This window comes from Canis lupus, chromosome 13 (assembly GCF_011100685.1).
Source record: "Canis lupus familiaris isolate Mischka breed German Shepherd chromosome 13, alternate assembly UU_Cfam_GSD_1.0, whole genome shotgun sequence".
NCBI lineage: Eukaryota > Metazoa > Chordata > Mammalia > Carnivora > Canidae > Canis > Canis lupus.
In genome coordinates this window covers 37,300,784-37,322,496 of record NC_049234.1, presented here as the reverse complement: position 1 = coordinate 37,322,496, position 21,713 = coordinate 37,300,784, and the positions used below count along the sequence as shown (strand labels likewise).

Below are 21,713 nucleotides of genomic sequence, written 5' to 3'. Positions count from 1 at the left end.
TGACCTCAGGGAGCCCAGGATCCCCTCAGTCCCCGCCCGGTTGGTGAGCCTCACCGGGTGCTGGGGGACACAGTGAAGCCCGCACCCCTTCCCTGCATGGCTCCCCGTGCACATCGCCGTCGGCTCCTCCTGTGTTAGATCCTCCTTGGGGCTGTCAGGAGTTCTGTGAGCGCTCTAGCAAATGAGCCAACCCCGCGGGGGGCACAGGAACCCCTGACCTGCAGCTGGGTGGTTGGTGGGAAGCGCAGGTGACAAGGTGGACCTGCAGGTGGCCCCTGAAGTGGGAGCGTCCTTGGGACGGAGCCCTCAACCTGCGGCTCGGATGCCGCCTCCGCTCAGATGCCCTGTGAGAGTTGAGCTGAGTCGCAGGGCATCCTGCAGCGTCCCGAGCCCTGCCTGGAGGAGGGGCTCCCACCCCAACACCCACAACCCGGATTTGGGTCAGAACCCCACCAAATGGTGAGCAAGGTAACTGCTCAACGCATAAGTAATTCTTAAAAAAATAATGTCTAATTTATGAAGCTCAAAAACACAGAGCTGAAGTAATAGGCCCGTAAGTCCAGAGAGAAGGATTACAATGATCTGAGTCCTCGTGTTATTTGCAAAGGTGTTCAGGGTGCCGGGGTGGCTCGGCCGGCTCAGCACCCGACTCTGGATCTTGGCTGGTCCTGGTGTCTGGGTGGTGAGGTGGAGCCGCGTGGGGCCTGCTGAGGGTTCTCTCTCCCTCTGTCCCTCCCCCCACTCATGCCCCCCCTTCCTAAGTAAGTAAATAAATAAATAAAGGCCTTTGAAGCCGAATGATGATAGAAACGACATGTACGGAAAGTTGGGGGCTGTTCTGAAGCAACACTTTGAGGGGAATTTGTAGCCCGAAGACCTATATTAGATGCTGAAAGCTGAAGGTTACTGTCATAGCACCCCGCTTGGGGAATCATTTTTGTTCGTAATAAACCCAAAGACGAAGGGAGGGGATGACAAGGACGAGAGCGGGAGCGGAGAGAGGCGAGCCGCTGGAGGGGCCCACCCAGCCCGGGGGGCGGGTGAGGGTCCTGCAGGAGGAGGCCCCCCACCCCCGGGGCGCAGGGTCAAGAGGGGACCCAGCTGCAGACCCATCAGAATCCCAAAGGGTGATAAGAGAATATTCTGAGCAATTTCTTTCCGATACATTTGAAAGCGTAGTAGAGGTGCTGCCCTCACAGTAGGCAACGCACTAGGAGAAGCGAGTGAAGAAGTGCAAGGCCTGCATGCGAGTGTGAGGAAGCGGGGCACGAAGGCCCAGCTGGGGGTGAGGTGGTGGCGGCGGGGAGGGGGCATCCCTGGTCTGAGGGGCCTGCAGGGAGGGGCGCTGGAGGCGGGTGTGGGCGAGGACACTGGACCCCGCAGGGGAGAGCAGGATCAGGGGATCAGACAGGCTCTGGTCTGTCCCAGGGGAGGGAGAGGTAGACGGGTGCAGAGAGAAGCGGAGAAGCGGGCGTCGCCCTCCTTGTGCCAAGTCCGCGTCAGGGCCTGGTGTGCACGCAAACTCCACCTCCCGCTGGCACTTCATTTTTTATTATTTTTAAAAGATTTTATATATTTATTCACGAGAGACACAGAGAGGCAGAGACACAGGCAGAGGGAGAAGCAGGCTCCATGCAGGGAGCCCAACGCAGGACTCAATCCCGGAACCCCGGGATCACGCCCTGGGCTGAAGGTGGCATTAAATCACTGGGTCACCCGGGCTGCCCCCGCTGGCACTTTAAACCAAGCGGACGCCCGGGTGGCTCAGCGGTTGGGCGTCTGCCTTCAGCCCAGGGCGTGACCCCGGGGTCCCGGGATCGAGTCTGGCGTCGGGCTCCCTGCGTGGAGCCTGCTTTTCCCTCTGCCTGTGGCTCTGCGTCTCTCTGTGTCTCACACGAATAAATACACACAATCTTTAAAAACAAAACCAGCCGAGGCCGCGGTAACGAATCTGTCGACCTGGGTCTCACTCTGCGCTTTGCTTCCAGTCCCACGGGGGACACGACTCTTGTCCCCGCCAGTACTCCATTCCTGCAGAACCCGCAGCAGTCGCAGCGCCTCTGCTACCCTGGGCAAGTCACCCTGTCTGCGTGTCTCAGTCTCCCCATCTGGGAGGGGGGCCGGCACTCACATATCCTCCCAGGGGTCCTGCGGGCCGTTAGGATGCCCCCCATCACCCGCCTCTGCCTTCAGGGCCAGCGCCTGGCTGGTCACTCTGTGACGCCCTGTCCCCACTGAGCTCCGCCCGCTGTGTCCCCCCCGCCCAGGAGCCCCCCCACTCCAACTGTCTCTGGGAGCCTGGCGGCTCACTGCCCCCGGCATCTGCACCCCGAGCCTGGACCACAGCCTAGCATGCCTTGTCCCCGCTCCCTGTCCCGCCCGCTCCGCCCACTGCACTGTCCTCCCCTGGTCCGCCAGCCGCCCCACTGCCTTGGCACATTCTGGGGCATGCAGGTTGCTCTGCACACCCTCTCAGCACGGTCTGGTGGGGCTCCTTTCCCGGGACCCCCTCAGCTGCCGGGGGAGTAGATCCCATGCGCACGCTGGGGTTTGGGGTGGCCCCTGTCTGAGGGGGACCGGACCCCGACACCAACCCTTGACGCAGGACACATGGTGACTCTAGAGAGACTCAGAGCTGAGGGTGGGGTGACGCCAGGGATGTCCGGCAGCCACGGGCGGGGGCTGTGGGGATTGACGGGGGTCAGGGCCGGGACCAGCCGTGTGACCCAGCCACGTCTCTGTCCTGGTGACGTGTCGGGCCCCAGGGTGACCCCGGAGGTCCCCGGGTGGGAACTGAGAGCACAGCCTCCCTCTCCAGGGCAGGTGGGCCCCTGCAGCCCCCTGGGTGCCCACCTGCCACCCCACCGGCCTCGGGGCTCAGCCTGGTCCCCCTCCTCCAGGGAGTCTGGGGGTGGGTCCCGTCTCTGCTCTGGCTCTCAGGCACCATCCCCAGGCCATGTCCCCTCGTCCCCTCCGGGGGAGCGGCCCTCCTCCACCGCGACTCCACCCCTCCTCTTTCCTGTCCTGCCACCTGCTGCCCCCAAGCCCATCCTGTCATCCTGGGAGCTGAAGGGGTGCCTTTTGGAGGGACTGGGGTGGAGTCTGTGAGCTGCCTCCCCTCTGAGGGTCGGGACCCCCTGAGCTGGGAAGGTTCTGGGGGGAGAAGAGGTGGGCACGGCCGGTAGCAGAGGAACCCCAGGCCCCCAGAGGTCACAGGCCGCGTCACCGTCCGGAGCCCTGACCCCCAGGGGCCTCCTGGCGACGGAGATGGGGGTGCGGCCGGTGGGGTGCGGCGCCCTGCCTCCTCCCGACTCCCCTTCCTGGGCAGGGTCCAGATGGTGTTCCCAGAGAGCCATACTGCGTCCAGCAACACCGCCTCTGCCTTCCTGGGACAGCTGGGGACGCCTGCGCCCTGCGGCTGGTCTGAGCAGGTGCCAGGCTGCCCCCGCTCCCCGGGACGCCCAGGGGTGCCTGAAAGCCCACCCTCCCTTCCTGGGGGGGGGCCCTGCTCTCCCGTCTTCTGAGGTTTGGGGGGAGGGGTCTGAACTGCATGGTCCTAAGATCCCAGATGTGTAAATGGAAGTTTCTAGAAGAGTAAGTCGCAGAGTCCGTGACTGTGACTTCTTTACTCTTTGTCCCCAGGGGCCCCCAGGACCTGGCGGCTCGGGGCGGTGGGGGGAGACCCTTGGGGCAGGCGAGGGCTGGCTGGGTGGGAGGGAAGGTTCTGGAGCCGCACAGCTGGGAGGCTGACGCGAGCAGTGACTATCTCGGCTTCCGGCTCCGCTAGAGCCTTATTTGGAGGCAGTTCCGAGTGGGGCAGTGACTGGCACATTCCTGAGCTATTCAGAGACACCTTCCCCTCCGGCTTATTTTTAGATCCTGAAAAATACTTGGGGAGCCCGCGGCTCCCCACGCCTCAAGAAGCTGCAGGCCCCCAGACTGCTGGCCCTGGAGGGATGTCGGTCACCCTGTCCTGCCGCCGCAGTGCCAGGGGAGAAACCGAGACCCAGGGGGCGGGGCCGGCCCTGGCCAAGGCCTCCTGCCCCCAGCCAGCCCCTCTGTGGGCCCCTCCGTGGGCTTGGAGCAGCCCGGCCAGTCCACGGGCCCCCGGTGCAGGGAGAGGCACACGGAGGGGGGAGACCCCAACTCCCCAGCTGGGCTGAGAGCTCCCTTGGCCACCGCAGCAGGTGGCGGCGGAGCCATAACACAGGGGGAGGCCGGTGCGGCCTGGCGCTCCCCCGGCCTGGGGGTGAAGACGCCTCAGGTTGAGGAGCTCAGACCCCTAGAGGAGCCAGGACCCCGGGTTTCACAGCTTTAGAGCCGGCAGCCCGCTAAGCTCCCAGGACAGTGGGGTGGCCAGCAGGCTGGCGGGTGGCCTCCCGGCTCCGTCTGTGGGATCCCGGCCGCCTGGTCACCTCAGGGCAGCTGAACAGGTACTTCTGTCCCCAGACACGGCTCCAGGGTCAGCAGGGGGACCCAGGGAGCTGGGGGTGGGGCCGCGGGGCAGCAAGGGCCCTCTCAGCTGGTGGAAGGTTCTAGAACAAGTCCCGGAGCATGAGGCACCCTGTGGATTGGCTTCTCTGTGGAGGTGGGCGCCCCGTGGGATGTGGGGCCTGGGAGGTGATGGGTCCTTCGTCCCGAATGAGGCCAGGAGAGGCGGAGGACGCTGCGGCGCGGCCCTACCGGGTGCCGTTGGGGGAGGTAAGCCCGAGGACCGTCTGCTGCCGGGCCGGGAGCCGCCCACGCTGCGGCAGCCAGAGGCTGGTCGGGAAGAGGGGCTTCCTGAGAGGTGGTGGCGAAGGCTTTTCCAGGAAGGGTGCCCACCTGCCTCCGCGCAGGGGTGCAGGGACCGCTGGCTGCCTGCCCCTCCTGGCCCTGCCCCCAGGGGACTCAGGCCCAGTCCTCATCCTCGTGTGCCCTCCTTTCCACCCCTGTCCATCCGCCCTCCAGGTGCTCCTCCCTTCCTCGGTGGGCGTGGGGACAGGTGGCCTGGTCACGTCCCCCTTGGCCTCCCGGAGCCCCGCCGACGGCACCGACATCGCCCCCCTCCATCAGCACCCCGAGCTCCGAGCCCCGGCTCCAGCCATGAAACCCTCCTCACAGCTTTGGTTGCATGCGCTCCTGCCGCCACGGTGATCCCCGCACGGTCGCCCCATCCTTAGGGCACGGTGGTACCGCGGGCGGCAGGGGAGGGTAGCCCAGGAGAATGGCACATGTAGGGGCAATGAGGACACAGAGGTCCAGGGAAAGGAGTGGCTCGTGGAGGGAACAGCAGGGGGAGGCCCAGGCTGCCCTGAGGGGCGCGCCAGGGATTAGGGCCTGGGAGCAGGACTCACCACCTGGGACTCCCACCCCCCGCAGCATCACTCTCGCCCCCGAGTCTCCGTTTCCTCATCAGGACCAGGTCCAGTGCCCAGAGCACTGCAGTGTGAACAGCAGGATGACCGGGGGGTGGGGCACTTCGAGAGCAGCTCCCAACACCTGCTGGCCTCCGGCCCGAAGCCCTGCCCGCACGGGGCCCCGCAGAAGGGGGGTGCACGCTGACCCACGCTAGGCTGAATTGGGGAGAACCTCCCTGACAGGTTCCTGCACTCGGGGCGAGCGGGAGGAGTCACCGTGCAGGTGGCCGAGGGGCGTTGGGCGCCGTGAAGGAGGGGCCCCTGGGGGACAGAGGCCGCGGCCTCTCCTGGAAAGACACAGCCCTCTCGGAGGGACTGAGGGACTGAGGGTGGAGGGCAGCCGGAGCCTGCTGGCGGCTGACTGTGACCCCCACCCCGACCCCGCCATCCCTGTGGCAGCAGGTGGCTTGGGTCCACCTTGGTTTTTGGGTTCCTTTCAGGGTTTTTTGTTGTTGCAGATGTGAGCAGGGGGTCAGGTCACTGGCCAGATCCTGCCCGGGTCACTCCACAAGGCCAGTGGTGAGCCCTGTGCAAGGAGGGGAGGGGCTGGGGGAGGGGTCAGGACTTTCTGCACCTGCACCCTGTTCCCAGGGGCCTTCCAGCCTCCTTCCTCATCTCTGGGGAATGAGGGGCCGGCACAGGCCCCCCTGTCGCCTGCACCCTCCTGAGGGCCAGGCTTGGAGTCTAGGCTTGAATGAGCCTCAGCTGCTCCCATATCTCACCCAGGAAAGTGGGCTTTAGAAGTGTCCAGGCCCACGGCTGCGAGGCGGGCTCCGGGGTCCCCGTGGGCCGTGCCCCCCTGCTGTCCGCTCCACGTCCCGCACCCAAGCCTGCTCACCAGGGGCCCCAATCCAATCCCCAGGTGGTGGGGACCAGTGGTGGGCCGGGCGCCGCGGGAACCCGTGCGGGCAGCCCCCCCCCCTTTTCAGTGGTCTTGGCATTTGTCTCCATCTTGAAGGGCGTGGGAGGGAGGGAGGGGCCGTAACCTCCGGGCACCGGGGCGTGCAAACAGCCCATCTGCACACCCCTCCTCGACCTGGACCTCTGGCATCCCACCTGCTGGGGAGGAGCCTGGCTCACCGCCCCGCCCCCTGGCAGCGCCCGGGCTCCAGCACGGGCTCAGGCTGCCCCCTGCTGGCAACGCAGAGGAGAGGCAGGACCCTGCATTTCCGCTCACCAGCGGGCGGTGGGGGGCGCATCTCAGAAACCGGGCGAGCTGTGGGCCAGGGGCCCGGCGGGAAGGGGGGAGGCAGGGCAGGGTGGAGAGGGGCGCATGGCTCTGGGCGTGTCCACGTCTGCCCCTCACACCTGCCCTGGGGCCACGGGGGACGAGCCTGACGCAGATGGCGGGGCTCCTGGCAGGGTCCTGGTGGGGTCCTGGCGGGTCCTGGTGGGGTCCTGACGGGTCCTGGTGGGGTCCTGGACACACCAAGGCCAGCTGGAAGGAGGCCCCTCCCTCCCTCTGGCACAGACTGCTCTTCCAGCAACAGCTCAGGGCACGGACAAGTCGCACGCCAACCCTGTGGGCCTGTGGCGGGGGAGCGAAGGAGCCCGGGGTCCCTTCGGAGCCCCCACAGCACCCTAGGGCCACAGGACTGCGGGGCCCGGGGCCCAGGCCCACACAACAGGGCTCCCGACCCCAGAGAGGGCACGGCGGGGTGCAGCGCAGGCGCCCACCAGGCTTCCCCAGCCCCGCCAACCCTGGGAGAAGGACCGCTCAGCTCCAGCCACCCCAGCTGGCCGGGGCCGGGGCCTGCAGGAGGCGCACAGAGGAAGGACGCACAGACGGGACCTGGGTTTTTAATTCTTTTTATTGAAGAAAAGAAAAGGAGAGAAAAAATAGATTCCCCACCCCTGCTTCTTCCCGGAGTGGGCTTCTAGTCCTGCCCCTGGGGTCGGCACAGGTGGGAGAGAGGGCTGTGCTCTCCACCTGGGTCTGGGGAGGGGCCCCGGGCCCTGGAAGTGGGGGCGCTGGCTGCTTCCCAGGGGGTTGGGGTGTCTAAAAAATGGTGCCAGGCCAGCTGGGCCAAGCAGGCTGGTCCTCTGCTGCGGCAGCTCGGGCAGGCAGACCGGGGGTGCTGGCCGCCCCCGGCCCGGCCACTGTCCGCCCGCCCGCCCGCCGGCGCTGCGCTCGGGGAGGGCAGAGTCTGCGGCACCCTTGGGCCTCTGGAGCCCTGGGCCCACCCGGGCCGCCGGTGCCTCCTGTCCCGTCTGGCTCTGGTCCCAGCACTGCGGGCCTCCGCCGGCCGCCGTCCGAGCGCCCTGAGGCCGGGACGCGGGCCTGGCCCGCAGCCCGAGAGCATGTCTGTGCCCGTCCTGTGGCGGGGGCAGGCGGAGCAGCATCCCTCCTCGTGGCCCGGTGCGTGGCCGCCGCCCACCTGCTCAGACCTCAGTCTGGAGGTCGATGATGTCCTGGCCCACCAGCGGGATCGTGGCGCCCGACTTCTCCCACTCCACGCTCCGCAGCTCCAGTGGGGACGGTGGCAGCGGCTCCAGTTCCTTCTTCACCCACGCAGGCGTCCCGTGGGCTTTCCGGAGGCTCTCCCACGGCCGCTTGTTGGGTGTCTGCTGCTTTTCTGGCTGCTGGCCAGTGGGCGGGGGACGGAGGGAGGCCGCAAGGGAGGCCACAGAGCAAAATCAGGCGGGGAGCGGGGAGACAATGCAGACGAGGATCAGAACAGAGAGGGAGGGGCCTGGGGGGGCAGGGAGACCCCCAGGGCCAGGCAGGAGCAGGGCGACCCGCTGTGGGTCGGCATCGGGGGGGGGGGGGGACGGCCTGCAGTGAAGGCGCTGCCCCGCACCCCCCCTTGGCCGTCGCCTTCCTGGGAGGCAGCCTGACCTTGCGCCAGCGCACAGCCTACCCCTCCCGCCGGGCCCCTCCGGGGTCTAGCCTGGGCCGGGTCAGGGTCAGGCCGGCCTTCAAGAAAGGTCGAAGAAGAGAATGCACACGAGGGTGGGAGGAGGAAGGGCTGGAGAGGACCCCCCAAGGGCTCCCCCTGAGCCCCCCGCCCACCGCAAAGGCCCGCCCTGCCCCCCAGACCTTGCTGTCGGGGCCTAGTGCCTCCTTGTCCTTCTCCGAGTGCTGCAGCTTGCGGTTCAGGTCCTGGAACATGTCCTGGTGCCGCTTCCGCGTGTGCATGATTTTCTGCGTGGCGGGAGGGGCGGCGAAGCCTGAGTCGGGAAGGGAGCTGCCCCGCTGGTGGGGGTCTCCTCCCCAGCCCCTCCCTTCCCCCTCGGGGAGGGGGTTCCCGGCACCCCTGGCCCTGCTGTTGCGGGGAGGGCACACCAGGACCCACCTCGAAGTCCAGTTCCGCGTACCGAGATTTCCGCCGCTGTGGGGAGAAGGGTTTGTGTGCATTTGCAAGTGGCTCCCTACAGCCTCCTGGGCCACAGGTCTAGGCCTCTCCTTGCCCGGGGGCGGGGGGGGGGACACCAGGGACCCCCGCCTCACCCCACACCTAGTCTTGGGGCCTTGGCCAAGCCCTGGGGGACATGCCTCCCTGAAGCTGCGGCTCTCAGAGCCCAGGCCCCTTGCAGGCCACCCTCTACCCTAGATGGTGGGTCCCTGGCGCTAGGCTCCGGCGGGACAGGGTCGGCCGGAGCGGGGCCGGAAATAGGAGCCCGGGGCCCTGGGCAGTGGTGACAGTCACGGGGGGCTCCGTTCCCCATGAGAACCTAGGGCTTGGCTATTCCAGGTCCAGGTCGGGGGGACGGAGGAGCCTGCAGAAGAAGCTTCCTCACCCTCTGTCCCAGCTTGGGGGAGCCCGACTGTCCCCAGGGCCACCTCCTGCCTCTAGGCTGTGCCAGCGCTGGGCAAGGGTATGTGGCCTAGCCCGCCGGGACATGCTCCTGGGGACCAGGAGAGTTGGACGGCTGGGGACCCACAGAGACAGGGAACCGGGGTGGGGGAGGCGGAGCATGGCCTGGGGACAGGGGTCCCTGAGGGCACAAGGCAATGCTCCCCACAATCCCATCTCTGAGCCCCGTGTGGCACAGACCGAGTGGAGCTTGGGGTCACTTCTAGGCTTCAAGGTTGGTCTAAGGATGGACATGCTGCCCTGACCCCCCAGCCACGGAAGGGGCCAGGGGCAGCATGGGGAGCAGCATCCTGGGGGAGCCCCTCCAGCAGCCAGCTCCCCCAGCAGAGGCTGGTCCTCCTTCTCATCAGGGACTCGTTCCCGCAGCGGGGAGCCAGGACGCCCCCAGCCTTCCCAGGCCTGGACTTGCCAACGCCGTCCCAAACCAACAGGGCCCCCTGCCCCCGGGGGGGCCCCAGGCTGCCCTCACCTCCAGGGAGCTCACGGACAAGGTGGAGACATTCTCGTTCCTGGTCCCGGTCCCCGAGCTGGGCCCTGGGTGGGCAGCAGGCTCCCCGGGCTCCGCCAGGCTGGGGGGCGCTGGCTCCAGGGTGGGGGGCGGGGGCGGGGGCGGTGGGGGAGGCGGGGGCTGGGCAGGGGGCGCCTCCGGGGGTGCCCCGCCCGGGGGCTGGCGGGTGGGCGGGCTGCGGGCGGGCAGGCCCGGGTCAGGTGCCATGTTGAGGTGGATGAGGCGGGTCTGGGGCATCTGGTCGATGTGGATGCTGTGCTTGGGCTCCTCCGGGGGCTTGGGCCGCAGCGTGGCCGTGGCCGTCGGCAGGATTACGTAGCTGGTGTCCAGGGCCTTCTCCTGGGCCCGGCTCAGCTCCGAGTCCAGCTTCTTGAAGATGTCCCCGTCGCCGGCAAAGGAGGACTTGGGTGCCCTGTCTTTCTTGAGGGTCAGCGAGTGGTTGGGGAAGTCAGGCAGGGGGCCGCCCGGGCAGCGGGGCGAGCCGTGCAGGCGCAGCTTGGACACGTTGGCCGGCAGGCTGTTGAAGTTGGTGGGGGGCGCCTTGGCGTGGGCGAGCTTCAGCTTCTCCTCCTCGGGCAGCGACGGCCGCTTGAGCGTGCCCGTGATGGTGGCCGTGCGGCACGCCGCGATGTCCTTGTTCAGAACTGTGGGTGCGAGGCGAGGGGGTCAGGGAGGCCTCGGCGGGACCCGGCCAGTCCCGATTGGGCCCCCGGCAGGCCACCGCCCCGGCCGCAGACAGCGGGGACCCACCGCGTGGGGCTCGGTGCTGCGGCAGCGGGGCTTCCTTTGCCTTTTCTAACAAGGCTGGAACACGGGGTGCTCCTGTCTGCCCCCGCAGATAAGAGGACGAATGACCGCCACTCACACGCTGCACACTGCCCTTCCCAGCAGCTGGGGGCCCTGATGGCCCGGAGCCAGCCCACGCTCCCTGCAAGTGCAAGGACGCGGCTCCTCGCCGTGGGCGGGACGGCCTGCCCCTGGGGCGCAGGGCCCTGGACGCCTGGCACCCCGCCCTGTGCAGCTGCAGCGGCCCCCGCTTGCCCACCACCCGCCTCACTCCTACCAGTCAATTCGGCCTCACTGGACTGTGGGGAGCACACAGCTGCCAGGCCCGGCTGCGCCCCCCTCGTTGCCTTCCACAGGCACCTGCTGTGACCGCGAGCCCTCTCCTCACCGCCGGGGGGACGGGCACCCAGCCACGCCCTTGCCCAGCACCCGAACACCAGCACAGCCACCCCGCGGGCACACGCCCCACGGCACACACACCACAGCACACCCCCCCACCAAGCACACACCCCATGGCATACACCCCCGAGCACACGCGCCCCCCCAGCGCATGCCCCACGGGCACACCCCCGAGCGGTCACTCTCCAGTCCCTGACCCTGTCCCTCCTCTGACGGCTACGGGCTGAGCTTCGCCCCCCCCCCGACACTGACCTGCGCCCAGGTCTGCAGCCCGCCCCCACTCCGGGTGGCCGGCCGGGGACCCCCCACCTTCCCTTCCCCAGGCTCTCCCACTGAGCTCTCTCCATCCACCCAAGAGTGGGAAGCCCCAAGGACCCTGTAGTGCACTTCCCCTGCCTAAACCCAGCCACGGGGAGACTCCTTGGCCCCCCATGCAGAGCCCTCAGGCCCCTGGCCCCCAGCTGGCGTGCCCCCCCCCCCGGCCCCCACAACGCCTGCCTGTGAGGCCTCCTCCTCAGCAACCCCCGCCCCGCCCCCAGCCACTAGCTGCTTGAGAGGCCGCAGGCCCGGCTGGGCCAGATTACAGGGAAGAAGTTACCCAGTACCACCACTCTGGGCCGCCGCCTCCAGAGGCCCTCGCATCTTGGGGTCACCCCTCAGGAAGTTGCCTGGACTGTGTAAGACCAAGATGGGAGATGGGAGACCATCCTGTCCGGTTCCCATTCAGCCCAACCAGAGGTGCTCTCCTCCAGGAAGCCCTCCTGGGTCCACCTGGCAGCAGCTGACACTCCCAACCTGGGCTGTCCCTACAGAAGATGCTCCCCAAATATCTGACAGATGCAGGGCAGCGTGGCCAGCTGATTCCCCGGCTCCGGGAGACCGCCTGGCACTGCCTTACGCACAGGCTCACGGAACCACGACCCCCGACGGGCTTCCTGTCATCAGGCAATTGGGTCCCATCTCCACCTGCTTCCAGGAAACCCGGGCGCCAGCCTAGGGTTCAGGGTCCGTCCTCCCTGCTCTGCCCCCACCCTCTCTGCTGTCCCTCCCTTTCCCGGCACTTCCACGGGTGGCTGGGGACAAGGACACGCAGACGACACAGCACAGGGCCCCAGGGAGGGCAGGCCCCTCCTCAGTGCGGGGCCATGGCAGGCACAGCAGGACGCGGACAGATGAGTGGACAGACACACAGAGAAAAGGAAAACAAGCAAGTGGACCCAGGCCAGGGCCACCTGTCGCTCTCACCTGGCAGTCGCTCACCTGATCTACAGGCCAGATCCACATCCTTCTCGAAGTCCGTCTGCAAGAGAGAGGCGGGGCGGGGTGAGGGCCCGTGAGGGGCGGGCAGGGCCGGGCGGGGGCTGACCTGGAAGGGGTGTGTGCGTGCACGCTACTAGGGCTCAGGGGGCCGAGCTCAGGTGGCCGGGGGCTCCTTCGTTCAAGGGAACCCTGGCCGGCGGCCCCACCCCTTGTGCTCTCGTCGTACGTGTGCACACACGTGTGCGTGCACGTAAGCTCCTTCCAGGGCGTTTGTGGGTTAGCTGGGAGGCCGGAGTCTGGTCCCACTGCTGCTCCCTCACGCTCCTGCCCCCCGGCCCAATTCCCCCGCCCCAGGCCCCAGGACCCCAGTACAGGGAGCTCTCTGCTCTGTCCCTCACATCCCCTCAGCCGGGCAGGGCACACACAGGGTCTCAGGCCAGAGCCCCGTGCTGCCCGGGCCGCCCCCTGCTGGCGTCACCTGCTGTCCTCCCCACGGCCTCGGGGACGAGGAAACGGAGGCCAGAGGGGCGGTACGGGGTTCAGACACGGATGCCCGGTGCCAGGCCAGCTGTCCCTCGAGCAGTGGCTGAGGTCCCTGCCAGAGCACCTGCCCTGTCCCAGCCTAGGATTGGGGGCAGGCGTGTGGGCAGGGGCACGTGGGCAAGGCCGGCCCCTCCTCAGAGAGCTCGTGGGTGGGGGAACCCGCAGGCCGGGAGGGCTGGGTCCTCATCTCAAGCCTCATCCACCTGCACTGGCAGAGGTTGGCGGGTGGGAAGACTCAAAGTCTGAGGTCAGAGGTCAGAGGTCAGGCCAGGAGCAGTGCCTGGGGGTCTAGGACCCCTGCCCTGGCCCCTGAGGATCCAAGTAGCCTCCCCAGGTCTGCCGGCCGGCGTCTGCCGAGGCCCTGCCTGTGATCCAGTGATGCTCACAACCACTAGGCTCCCTGAGGAGCTCCGAGAACGAGCCCCTCCTGCCTGCCAGGCTCACTGCATGCCAGGGGGCAGCCGGCGGGCGACAGTGCCGAGAATTCACCCAGGGCGCTCCCCGGACATGGACAGGAGGCCTGATGGTGGGGGTGGGGGTCTGGGAGGCCTCCCTGGAGGTGGCATCTTAGCAGACCCCTGTGAGGTGGGCAGCAGGGCGGGGAGGGCGTGCAGTGCCCAGGGCTGAGCGGCCTGCATGATGCTGGAGGCCCAAGGGGACCTGGCCGGGGACAGGGCCACGGCAGGGTGGAGGGTGGTGGACGCCCCGGAGGAGGGAGGCTGAGTGGGGCCAAGTCCCATCCTGGCCAGGCTGCAGGGCGGTGAGGGGGCACGGGAGGTGCAGAGACGGGGGGCGGCAGCAGCCAAGGCCCCCAGAGGCTGGCAGCTGGCCAGAGGGCACTGTGGTCCCGGGAGCGGGGACGCGCCGATGCCAGCCCAGCCAGACTACTGCCATCTGAGTGCTGCCCCCCAGAGCCCGGGCCGGGATGTCACCTTGGTGAGCCTCAGTGTCCCCAGCCTCAGACTGGGCTCGCAGCTCTTCCCCAGGGGCTGCTGGCGCCTAGAGCAGCTCTGAGCCCTACCATGAGCTGGGCATGGCCGTTCTGGAAGGAGCCCCCCGAGTCCCCGTTGCCCTCCTCCTGGCGGTCCACCACGCGGCACTTCACGGCGTCCTGGACCTGGGGAGAGAGGAGAGCGGTGCACAGCAGCCCCAGGCGGCGTGCGTCCTGGCGGGGGGGCGGGGGCGAGCACGGGGTGGCGTCCCTGCGTCCCTGTGAGGGCCCTGCGCGCCCAGGCCCAGCCTCCCGTCCCCTCCGACGTTCTCTCCGTGGCCTCTGTGGCCATGGAAGTTCAGAATCCTGGGGGCTCCCACCCCCTGGGAACATGCTGCAGCCCTGCCGACTGGAGTCTGATAGTGAAGACCGCCGTCAGGCTGCACAGGGCCCTGGAGTCCCCCAGCACCCAGGGGTGGGATGGCATGTGAGGGCACCCTCGTAGAGGGGGTCTCAGCCCTGATGGCCATGGGCTCGAGGATGGGAGTGATGGTGGTTCCGTGCCAGTGGCCACCAAGCAGGGGGCACAGGGCCTGTGGTGGACGGGTGCAGGGGTGCAGCTGGTCGGTGTGAGCCAGGAGCAAAGCCCCCGCCTCCCTGGACACCGGGTGGGATGGGGTGGGGGAGGGCAGCAGGGGGGCAGCGTCCGCCCTCAAGGAGCTGACCCTTCACAGCCACGATGTGCACAAAGGGTAAGTGAAGGCACAGGGGCAGTGAGAGCATGGAGGGCTTCCGGGGGGAGGAGGGTGCGTCGGCGTTCCCGGCTCCCAGACTTGTGGGCCTGGGCCCCTCACTGCAGCCGCACAGCTGGTCAGGGGCCACTGACGCCCGCCCAGGCCCTGGGCCTCCTCGCGCAGGTGCGGCTCCCTCCCGGCTGACCCGCCTGGTGGACACCTAGGTCCCTCCCGGTGCCCAGGGGACACGCGCTGCTGTCCAGCCCACCACAGAGCAGGAAGAGCGGTCTCCCGGAGCACCTCGTGGCCCCTCCTCCAGGAAGCCCATCCGGCCAGCCTGCCCCTCTGCTCCCCGGGAGACCCCGACCACCGCCTTCCTAGCCCACCTGCCAGATGTTCCACGCCCACGGCACTGGCCGGCGGCTGCATCGCCTCTGCCCCCCACCCACCCCAGCCTGTCTTCCTCAGCGTGGCCCCGAAGCCCTCCCTGCAGAGGCCCAAGGACAGAGGCCCCGTCCCCACGGTCCCCTGGTGGCGCAGCTCCTCAGCACAGACCCCACACGTGGGCTCTGCAGGGTTGCCAACGGCTGGTGGGCACCCCGGACCCTCCCGGGGCTCCCCGAGCGGCCCTGCTGCAGACATCCCCGCCCCCCAGCCCGCGGCCCTGACCAGCGTCTTCCCCGGCACCTCCCATTCTGGGCCAGGTGAGCCTGTTTCTAGGAGGTTCCGAGGGGCAGGGGAGGTCATTGCACGCTTCTGCCCACCCGCTCCCACCCCTTCAGCCTCCGTGGCTGTCCTGGTCCCGTCCAGCCTCACGACGGCCCCTCTTCCGTCCACGTCAAGATGCACGTTTGCCCACACTGCGGCTCCCCCCCCCACCCCCTCCCCCAGATGGAGCCCCTTCACGGTGGCTGCGGGGCAGGCGGGGCAGGGGGAAGGGCCTGTCTTGCTCCCTCCCGGGGCCCCGAAGACCCAGGACGCGAGTCTCCACTGTCCTCAGGGCTGCTGGAGTGTCCCGTGGCTCTCAGTCCCGAAGGCCCCGGGGGGACAGAGCCCGCCTCCGGGTCTGAGCCAGCAAGGGGTGCAGGGGGGCATTCTGGGGAAGAAGGCTCAGCAGGGAGCCGTGCTCCCCACCTCCCCGCCTCCCTGGCCTGTGGGCGCGGCCCCGCCTTCCAGAGAGGTGAGGCCGGAGCCGAGCCCCCCGCCCACCGCGGAGGGCTGGGGGCGGGCGCCCACCTCTCTGCGCAGGATGCAGTGCACCATCACTATGACGAAGCCCTCCAGCGAGTCGAAGACGGCGAACAGGATCTGGAAGAGGGCGGAGCGGCGGTCGGTGACGGCGAGCACAGCTGACATCCAGGTGAGCGCCAGCAGCGGCAGCACCACGCAGGAGCTCCACAGCGAGGCCCTGGGGACAGCGCGCCCCGTCAGGGCTGCCCCGCCCGCCCCTCCCCTCCCCTCCTCCCCCGCCTCCAGCCCCTCTGGGAGCAGCCCTCTGCCCCAACCCGCCCCGCCCCGCGGCCTGAGCGAGGTCCGGGGGCTGCGCGCAGCGTGAGGGGCGCCCCCCTGGGAGACCCGGGTCCCTCACATCCAGGAGGCCCCAGGAGTGGAGGCCCACTGGAGGCAGGAGCTGGGGCTGAGGCCGAGGCCGCTGCAGGTTCCAGCTCCCGGGGTCCTCAGGCTGCCCCCCAGGGTGCAGGGCCCCAACTACAAGGTGGCCACGGAGGGGGCGCTTGGCCAGCCCTCTGAGCTCTGGACTGAGAAGCAGGGAGCTGCTCCGGGAGGAGAGACGACACACAGACACACAGACACACAGACGGGGCCAGACAGCGAGGGTGGGGGGCAGAGACGAGACCAGAGACCCACAGGCTCCTCACCCTCGGGGCGGCCCCTGCCCTCTGCGAGCCGGCACCTCCAGGCACTACCGGGCACCACTGCGGCCGCTCTGTGCCCGTCTGCCCCCGACAGGTGCACCGCAGGGGTGTGGGAAACGCGCCTGACCCCCACCCCCCATCCCCCACCATCGTGACTTCCAGGGCTCTGCTCCGTGGGCAGGTGGCCAGGGGTGGGGGCCAAAGTCGGGACCACCCGCTCCCCCCCTTACAGGACACCCCTTGCCAAAAGGATGAGCAGAGCGGGTGCGGCAGGAGAAGTGGGGGGTGGGCAGGGGCAGCAGCGGGGAGCTGGGGGCACGGGGGCTGGAAGACCCGAATGGAGTCCAACCTGGAGAGGGACCCCAGATCCGCAGGACCTCGGCCAGGGGGCAGGGGCTCTCCCCAGCGCCCTCTCTGTCCTGGGTGGTGGGCACACAGGAGACAGGCCCTCCTCCCCCTCCGTCCCCCTCCACCCCCTCCATCCTCCTCTGTCCCCCCCTCGCCCTTCACCCCACCCCCTCCCCGTTCCAGGACCCAGCGCCCCATCCGGGCCCCAGCCCCGAGTCGTCCCCAGGACTGCTCCCTGGCCAGCTGTCCGAGGCTCAAGCCGGAGCCACGCATTGCCTCGAAGCCTTCAAACCTCTCGTCTCCTGGCTAGCAGCCCCCTCCCCTTCCCTCCCCTCCAGGGTGGGTGACCCGCCCAGGCCAACCCCGGGTGCTGGGGGGCGAGCTGCGTGCAGGCCCCAGCCGGAGTACGGGCGCCCAGACCTGCCCCCGTGCCCGGTGCCGAGCCCGAAGACGTGGGCTCTCCATGGCTCCGTGCACTGCCCGGCTGTCCTCTGTCCGCCCGGCTCTGAACCCACGCGTCTCCCCCACGGCGGGTGGGGCTCCCTCATGCTCCCCTCCCCTCCAGAGCAGACCCAGGAGGGCAGGGCACAGCCCCCCCAGGGAAGTCTTCCTGCTGCGCCTCATCTCCCTGGGGCCTAAGGTTTGCACCTACGGCCAGAGGCAGGCGGCGGGCAGGTGGCCGGGGCTTGGGGACCTGAAGTCCTCGAATTCCTGCAGCCCAGGCCCCGCGGGGTGGTGCAGAGGCCCCGTGGACGTGGCTGCGCTGGTGCAGGCCAGGTGATGGTGAGGAGGAGAGGCGCTGGCAGGAGGCCCCCCGGAAAGTCCGATGCCCGGCGGTGGTGCAGGGCCACGAGCCAGGATCCGGGTGGGGAGGGCCTCGGCCTCCAGCCTGCCCCGTGACCTCTCAGGGACCGTCCCCCACGGCTCTGGTGACGGCCCGTCCACGGCAGAGGCTGGCGAGAAGCAAACTGCGCATTCCCAGGGCCTCGGGCCTCCCATAGGTTCCTGCCTCTATGGCCCATCCTGCCTTGAACCTGAAGCCGGCACAGCGCAGGGGTGTCCACACACCACACACGCTCACACGTGGGCCCGTGCACACCCATGAGCTCACACGTGCACACAGAGTGCGTCCCCGCCCCCAGCACCACCGCACGCCGGTGACCGCCCAGCGGAGCATGTTGTCACGCTGCCCCGTCTGTCCGGGCGGCACCTGCCGGCGGGTTGGCCTCGTCCCAGGCCCTGGAGGGCGGGGAGGGGCGGGCTAGGGGATGACCCAGCGGGCAGGGGACACAATAGCACAGAAAAAGCTTCAAACACACACCATGTGCTGCCCCCTCCAGGGAGTGAGGGCCGGGCTGCACGCGCTGCGGGTCTGAGTGTGCGGGTGTGGGTGTGCATGTGCACGTGGGGAGCCAGGCTCTGTGCACGGCCACATGGTCGCATGCAGGGGTGCTAGGGGGCCAGGGAGCCCGCTGCACACCCAGGAAGGGGCCCCGGGAGGCAGCGGCCACATGGACACCCCGGCTCTAGCATCTGCCTGACGGCTCCGACCCACCGTGCCAGCCACTCACACAGCCTGGACCTGGGTCCACTGGGCGTAAAACCGGGAGCAGGACAAGGGGGCCTCCTCGAGGGCTATGGTAGGAGCAAGTGAAACAGCGCCCGGCTTGTGCAGCTCCATGGCTCTGACCTGGTGCGCGGCCCCAGAATGCGAGTGAGTGACCTTGGGTCGCAGGGGTGGGGGCGGGGCTCCCCGGGGACCATGCCCCGGGAGTGGGGCACCCCGGCCCTCAGACGGCAAGGCCAGCCTCTGAGCCGCCGCGGGCATGCCAGGGTCGCACACCTCCTCGGAAGCAGCGCAGGCTCTGACCGTGACTACAAACCACAAAGGACCCAGGGGACAGCGTCCTGACGCGACGGTAGCAGGAGGAGGACGAGGGAGACGGACACAGACACAGAGACCCAGGACGGGCACAGGAGGGCAGACGCCAGCCAGGGCACGGCAGAGGGGAGGAGGGGAGGGCTCAGAGGGCCGGGCAGGATGACAGGAGGGCTCGGTCTCCACCTACGTGGGCCCCGTCCAGGACCTCAGGGCCCCCTGTCCCAGCCACACAGGGCCTTCGCCCTCCAGCAGCGCCATGTGCCCTCTGGCCATGCGCCGCCCTCTCGGGTCAGCCTCCCCGGCAGTGGGAACACCCCACCTGTCCCCGGATTATCCTCCCTGGCCAGGTCACACCCTCGCTTGGGGTCACCGGACCCCGCAGCAGGGAAGGGGCAGGCCAGGGGCTCCCTCCCACCAGCCCCGTGGTCCCTGCTGGGGGCTTCCCTGTCTCTGAGGACCTGCCACAGGCCAGACGGAGAAACTGAGGCGCAGGGCGAGGCCGGGGCTGGCCGTGAGCCTACGCGGACCTCTGCACCCCAGTCTTCCCGCCTGCTCTGGGGCCTGGCGGGGAGGGGGTGGGCTCTGGGTCCTTCGACTCAGGGCAGGTGAGGCCCTCAGCGGGCCCAGCCCTACCCTGCCCGCTCCTTCAGCTTCTTGTCCGTGATGCCATCTTTGGACACGAGCTTGTTGAACACCAGGATCCCGATGACCATGTTCACCTGCCAGGCAGAGAGGCACAGGGCGTGGGGCGCGGTACAGCCCGCGGGGCTCGGGGCGCCGGGCTCCAGGTCCTCACCGGGCCCCGCGGTGCTCCCGCCCACAGCACGGGGACTGGGACCCCACTCCCCAGGCGGGGAGGCGAGGCTCCAGGGGGCAGGGAGAGCCACCAGGACCGGCTGCCCGGCCCCTCAGCGCCCTCTCCTGGGCCTGGCCAGCTGCCCCAGAGCCCCCGCTGGTAGTGGGGTTCTCCTGCCACAAGAGCCCACCCAGGGTGGGGTGCTCCAGTCCAAGCCCCCACGTGACCCTCCCACACGGCCTGCTCCACGAGGACTCACGGCAGGGTGCACACGGGGGGCCAGGAGGAGCCAGCTGGGGCCCAGAGGCTGATGCGGGGGGCTCTCCCCTTGGGCTGGGGCCCGGGGTGGTCTGCACTGAACGGCCCATGACCACGGAGGTCAGCAGCAGAGGTCAGAGGTCAGGCTGCCCCCGCCACGCACCCCCAGGGTGTCCACCTGCTCCAACCCCAGAGAGACCTCAGGGGATCCAGCTGCCGTCCGCACCCAGGCCTACCCTGCGGTCTTCCCAGCCCCTCACTCCTTACATCCCTCCTGCCACAGGGAGCTCACCCCTCACTAGGGCCTGACCTGAGGGCAGTCTCGGGGACATCACCCTGTCCTGGCTCTACCCGGGCCACGCTGCCCCTGCGCCCTCCGCCACAGCATCCTTCCCGACCCCTCCTGCTGGGCACCCGCGCCCTAGGAAGTGCCTCTTGGTATTCAAGTCCCGCAAGCAATCACCCCGCGAGGGCCCAGCTGCGCGACCTTGGGGTTCCTCTCTCCTCCTCTCCTGGGTGGGGAGGCTGTTTCTTTGCTCCCTGAATGCCCTCCCTGGGGCTCCCAGGCTGCAGGGGCGGCCTGACGGAGGTGTGAGGCCTGGCCCCAGCCCCCTGGGACCCAGGGGAACCCGGAGGCCGACTCCCCGCAGCCCCGCCGCCCACACCGCGCCAGTCGGACCCTGCCTTCCATCCTCGTGCACACGGAATGTTCCCAGGCACGTTCCCAGGCTCGGGCACCCGCGCTGGCAGGCCTGACCCGGGTGGAGGCGTCTTTCCTGGGTGACCTCATTTTCTGACAAGGCCAGGGCAGAGAGGGAGGGGACAGCAGCCGGCGCCGCCCCTCCCACAGCGGGCTCCGCGCGGTCTTTACCTGGGCGTCCCCACGTTACTGCAGGGGCCCCGGGGGGGGGGGGGGGGCAGATCAGGACAGTGCACCTGGGAGGGGATGCGGGGGAGGGGGCTCCTGCCTCGCCATCTGGGCCTCCCCGCCTCCCAGGCCGCCTGTCTTTACAATGGGAGCTGGCCTGGCCTCTGAAGTGCCGCATTGACATGCAGGGCACGGAGGCCTCTCCCTTCGAGGAATAAAGGAGGCTGCTGCCCAACGCCTCCGCGCCCCCAGCCGGCACCCCGTGCCCATGCCCAGGCCCCAAGTGCTGCGGCCCTGCCTGGGGGGGCAGGAGAGCATGGCCCCCCTGCCATGCCCAGCTCCCCCTGCCCGGCCCTAACTTGGGGACGACAATCCTGGGGACCACCTGGCCCCGCTCCGCATCCCCCAGAGGCATAAGGGAAGGCAGAGTGAGGAGGAGCTGCTTCCTTCTCTGGAGGGGACAGCGGGGGCAGCAAGGGACAAGCCCTGGCCCCCGGCCTCAGGCTCTGCTGGCGGCTCTGCTCGTCACCCAGGCCTAGCAGGCACTCCCCGCTGCCCACTCGTCCCCCCACCCGTCCCTCACCCTTCGAACCCACACGGATCTCCCTCCCGGCCGGTACGCAGCCGGTGCCCGATAAGCACACAAGCTGTGCTCAGGGGAACAAAGGCCAGCGCCGCAGCCCAGTCTCTGCACCCCTGTACCCTGAGGGCAGGTCGGGTGCAAGGTGACCCTGAGGGTGATGGGTCCCGCCCCAGGCCCCAGCCTGGACCACGGGGAGGGGTCAGTACCAGCACGACAGCCGCGGCCGGTCCCACGAAGGCGTACAGCAGTCCCCCCTCCAGGGAGAGCCAGCAGCTAGGGAGGGAGACAGGCTGGTCAGTGGCCAGACGGGACGTCCCCCCCCAGGAAGGCGCAGCAGGAGCTCGGTGGTCAGCAGGGCCTCCTGCATGCTGCACATCCGCTCCGGCCTCCAGGCCCTCAGGAACCCCCGGCCCGGTCTGCGGAGTGACAAGTGGGCACACGGCAGCGGCCCAGGTGGCCCAGGCGGCCCAGGCGAGGGTGTCCTGACCGCCCCGGGCTGGCCCCAACTCTCCTCCTAGACCCTCCCCACTTCACACACAGACTCTTCTTCCTGACCGATGCCACAATCCCGGGTCGGGTCCCTGACCTGCCCACTCACCCCGGGCCCCATGTCCTGGGCACCCAGTCCTCGGCTCGCACGTCTGGCCCCTCCTCATGCCACACGGGGTCACCGGCCCCACGCTTCCCCAAATATCCTGGACCCCACAGGAACCCTGGGCCAGTGAA

The 21,713-nt window shown here is 69.0% G+C and overlaps 1 protein-coding gene across 1 annotated transcript in view; it reads right to left on the bottom strand.

Moving 5' to 3' along the window:
• Positions 1–7,192: 7,192 nt before the first annotated feature.
• ADGRB1 (adhesion G protein-coupled receptor B1) overlaps positions 7,193–21,713 on the bottom strand; it is a 61,575-nt gene continuing 47,054 nt past the window's right edge. Inside the window, exons 23-31 of the mRNA XM_038555664.1 lie at positions 21,194–21,260; positions 19,116–19,201; positions 15,615–15,786; positions 13,735–13,830; positions 12,171–12,210; positions 9,687–10,369; positions 8,696–8,731; positions 8,440–8,544; positions 7,193–7,979 (exon numbers count right to left, since the gene is read on the bottom strand). Of these exons, the coding sequence (XP_038411592.1) occupies positions 7,782–7,979; positions 8,440–8,544; positions 8,696–8,731; positions 9,687–10,369; positions 12,171–12,210; positions 13,735–13,830; positions 15,615–15,786; positions 19,116–19,201; positions 21,194–21,260 (1,483 nt within the window). The 3' untranslated portion in view covers positions 7,193–7,781. The remainder of the gene's footprint in view (positions 7,980–8,439; positions 8,545–8,695; positions 8,732–9,686; positions 10,370–12,170; positions 12,211–13,734; positions 13,831–15,614; positions 15,787–19,115; positions 19,202–21,193; positions 21,261–21,713) is intronic.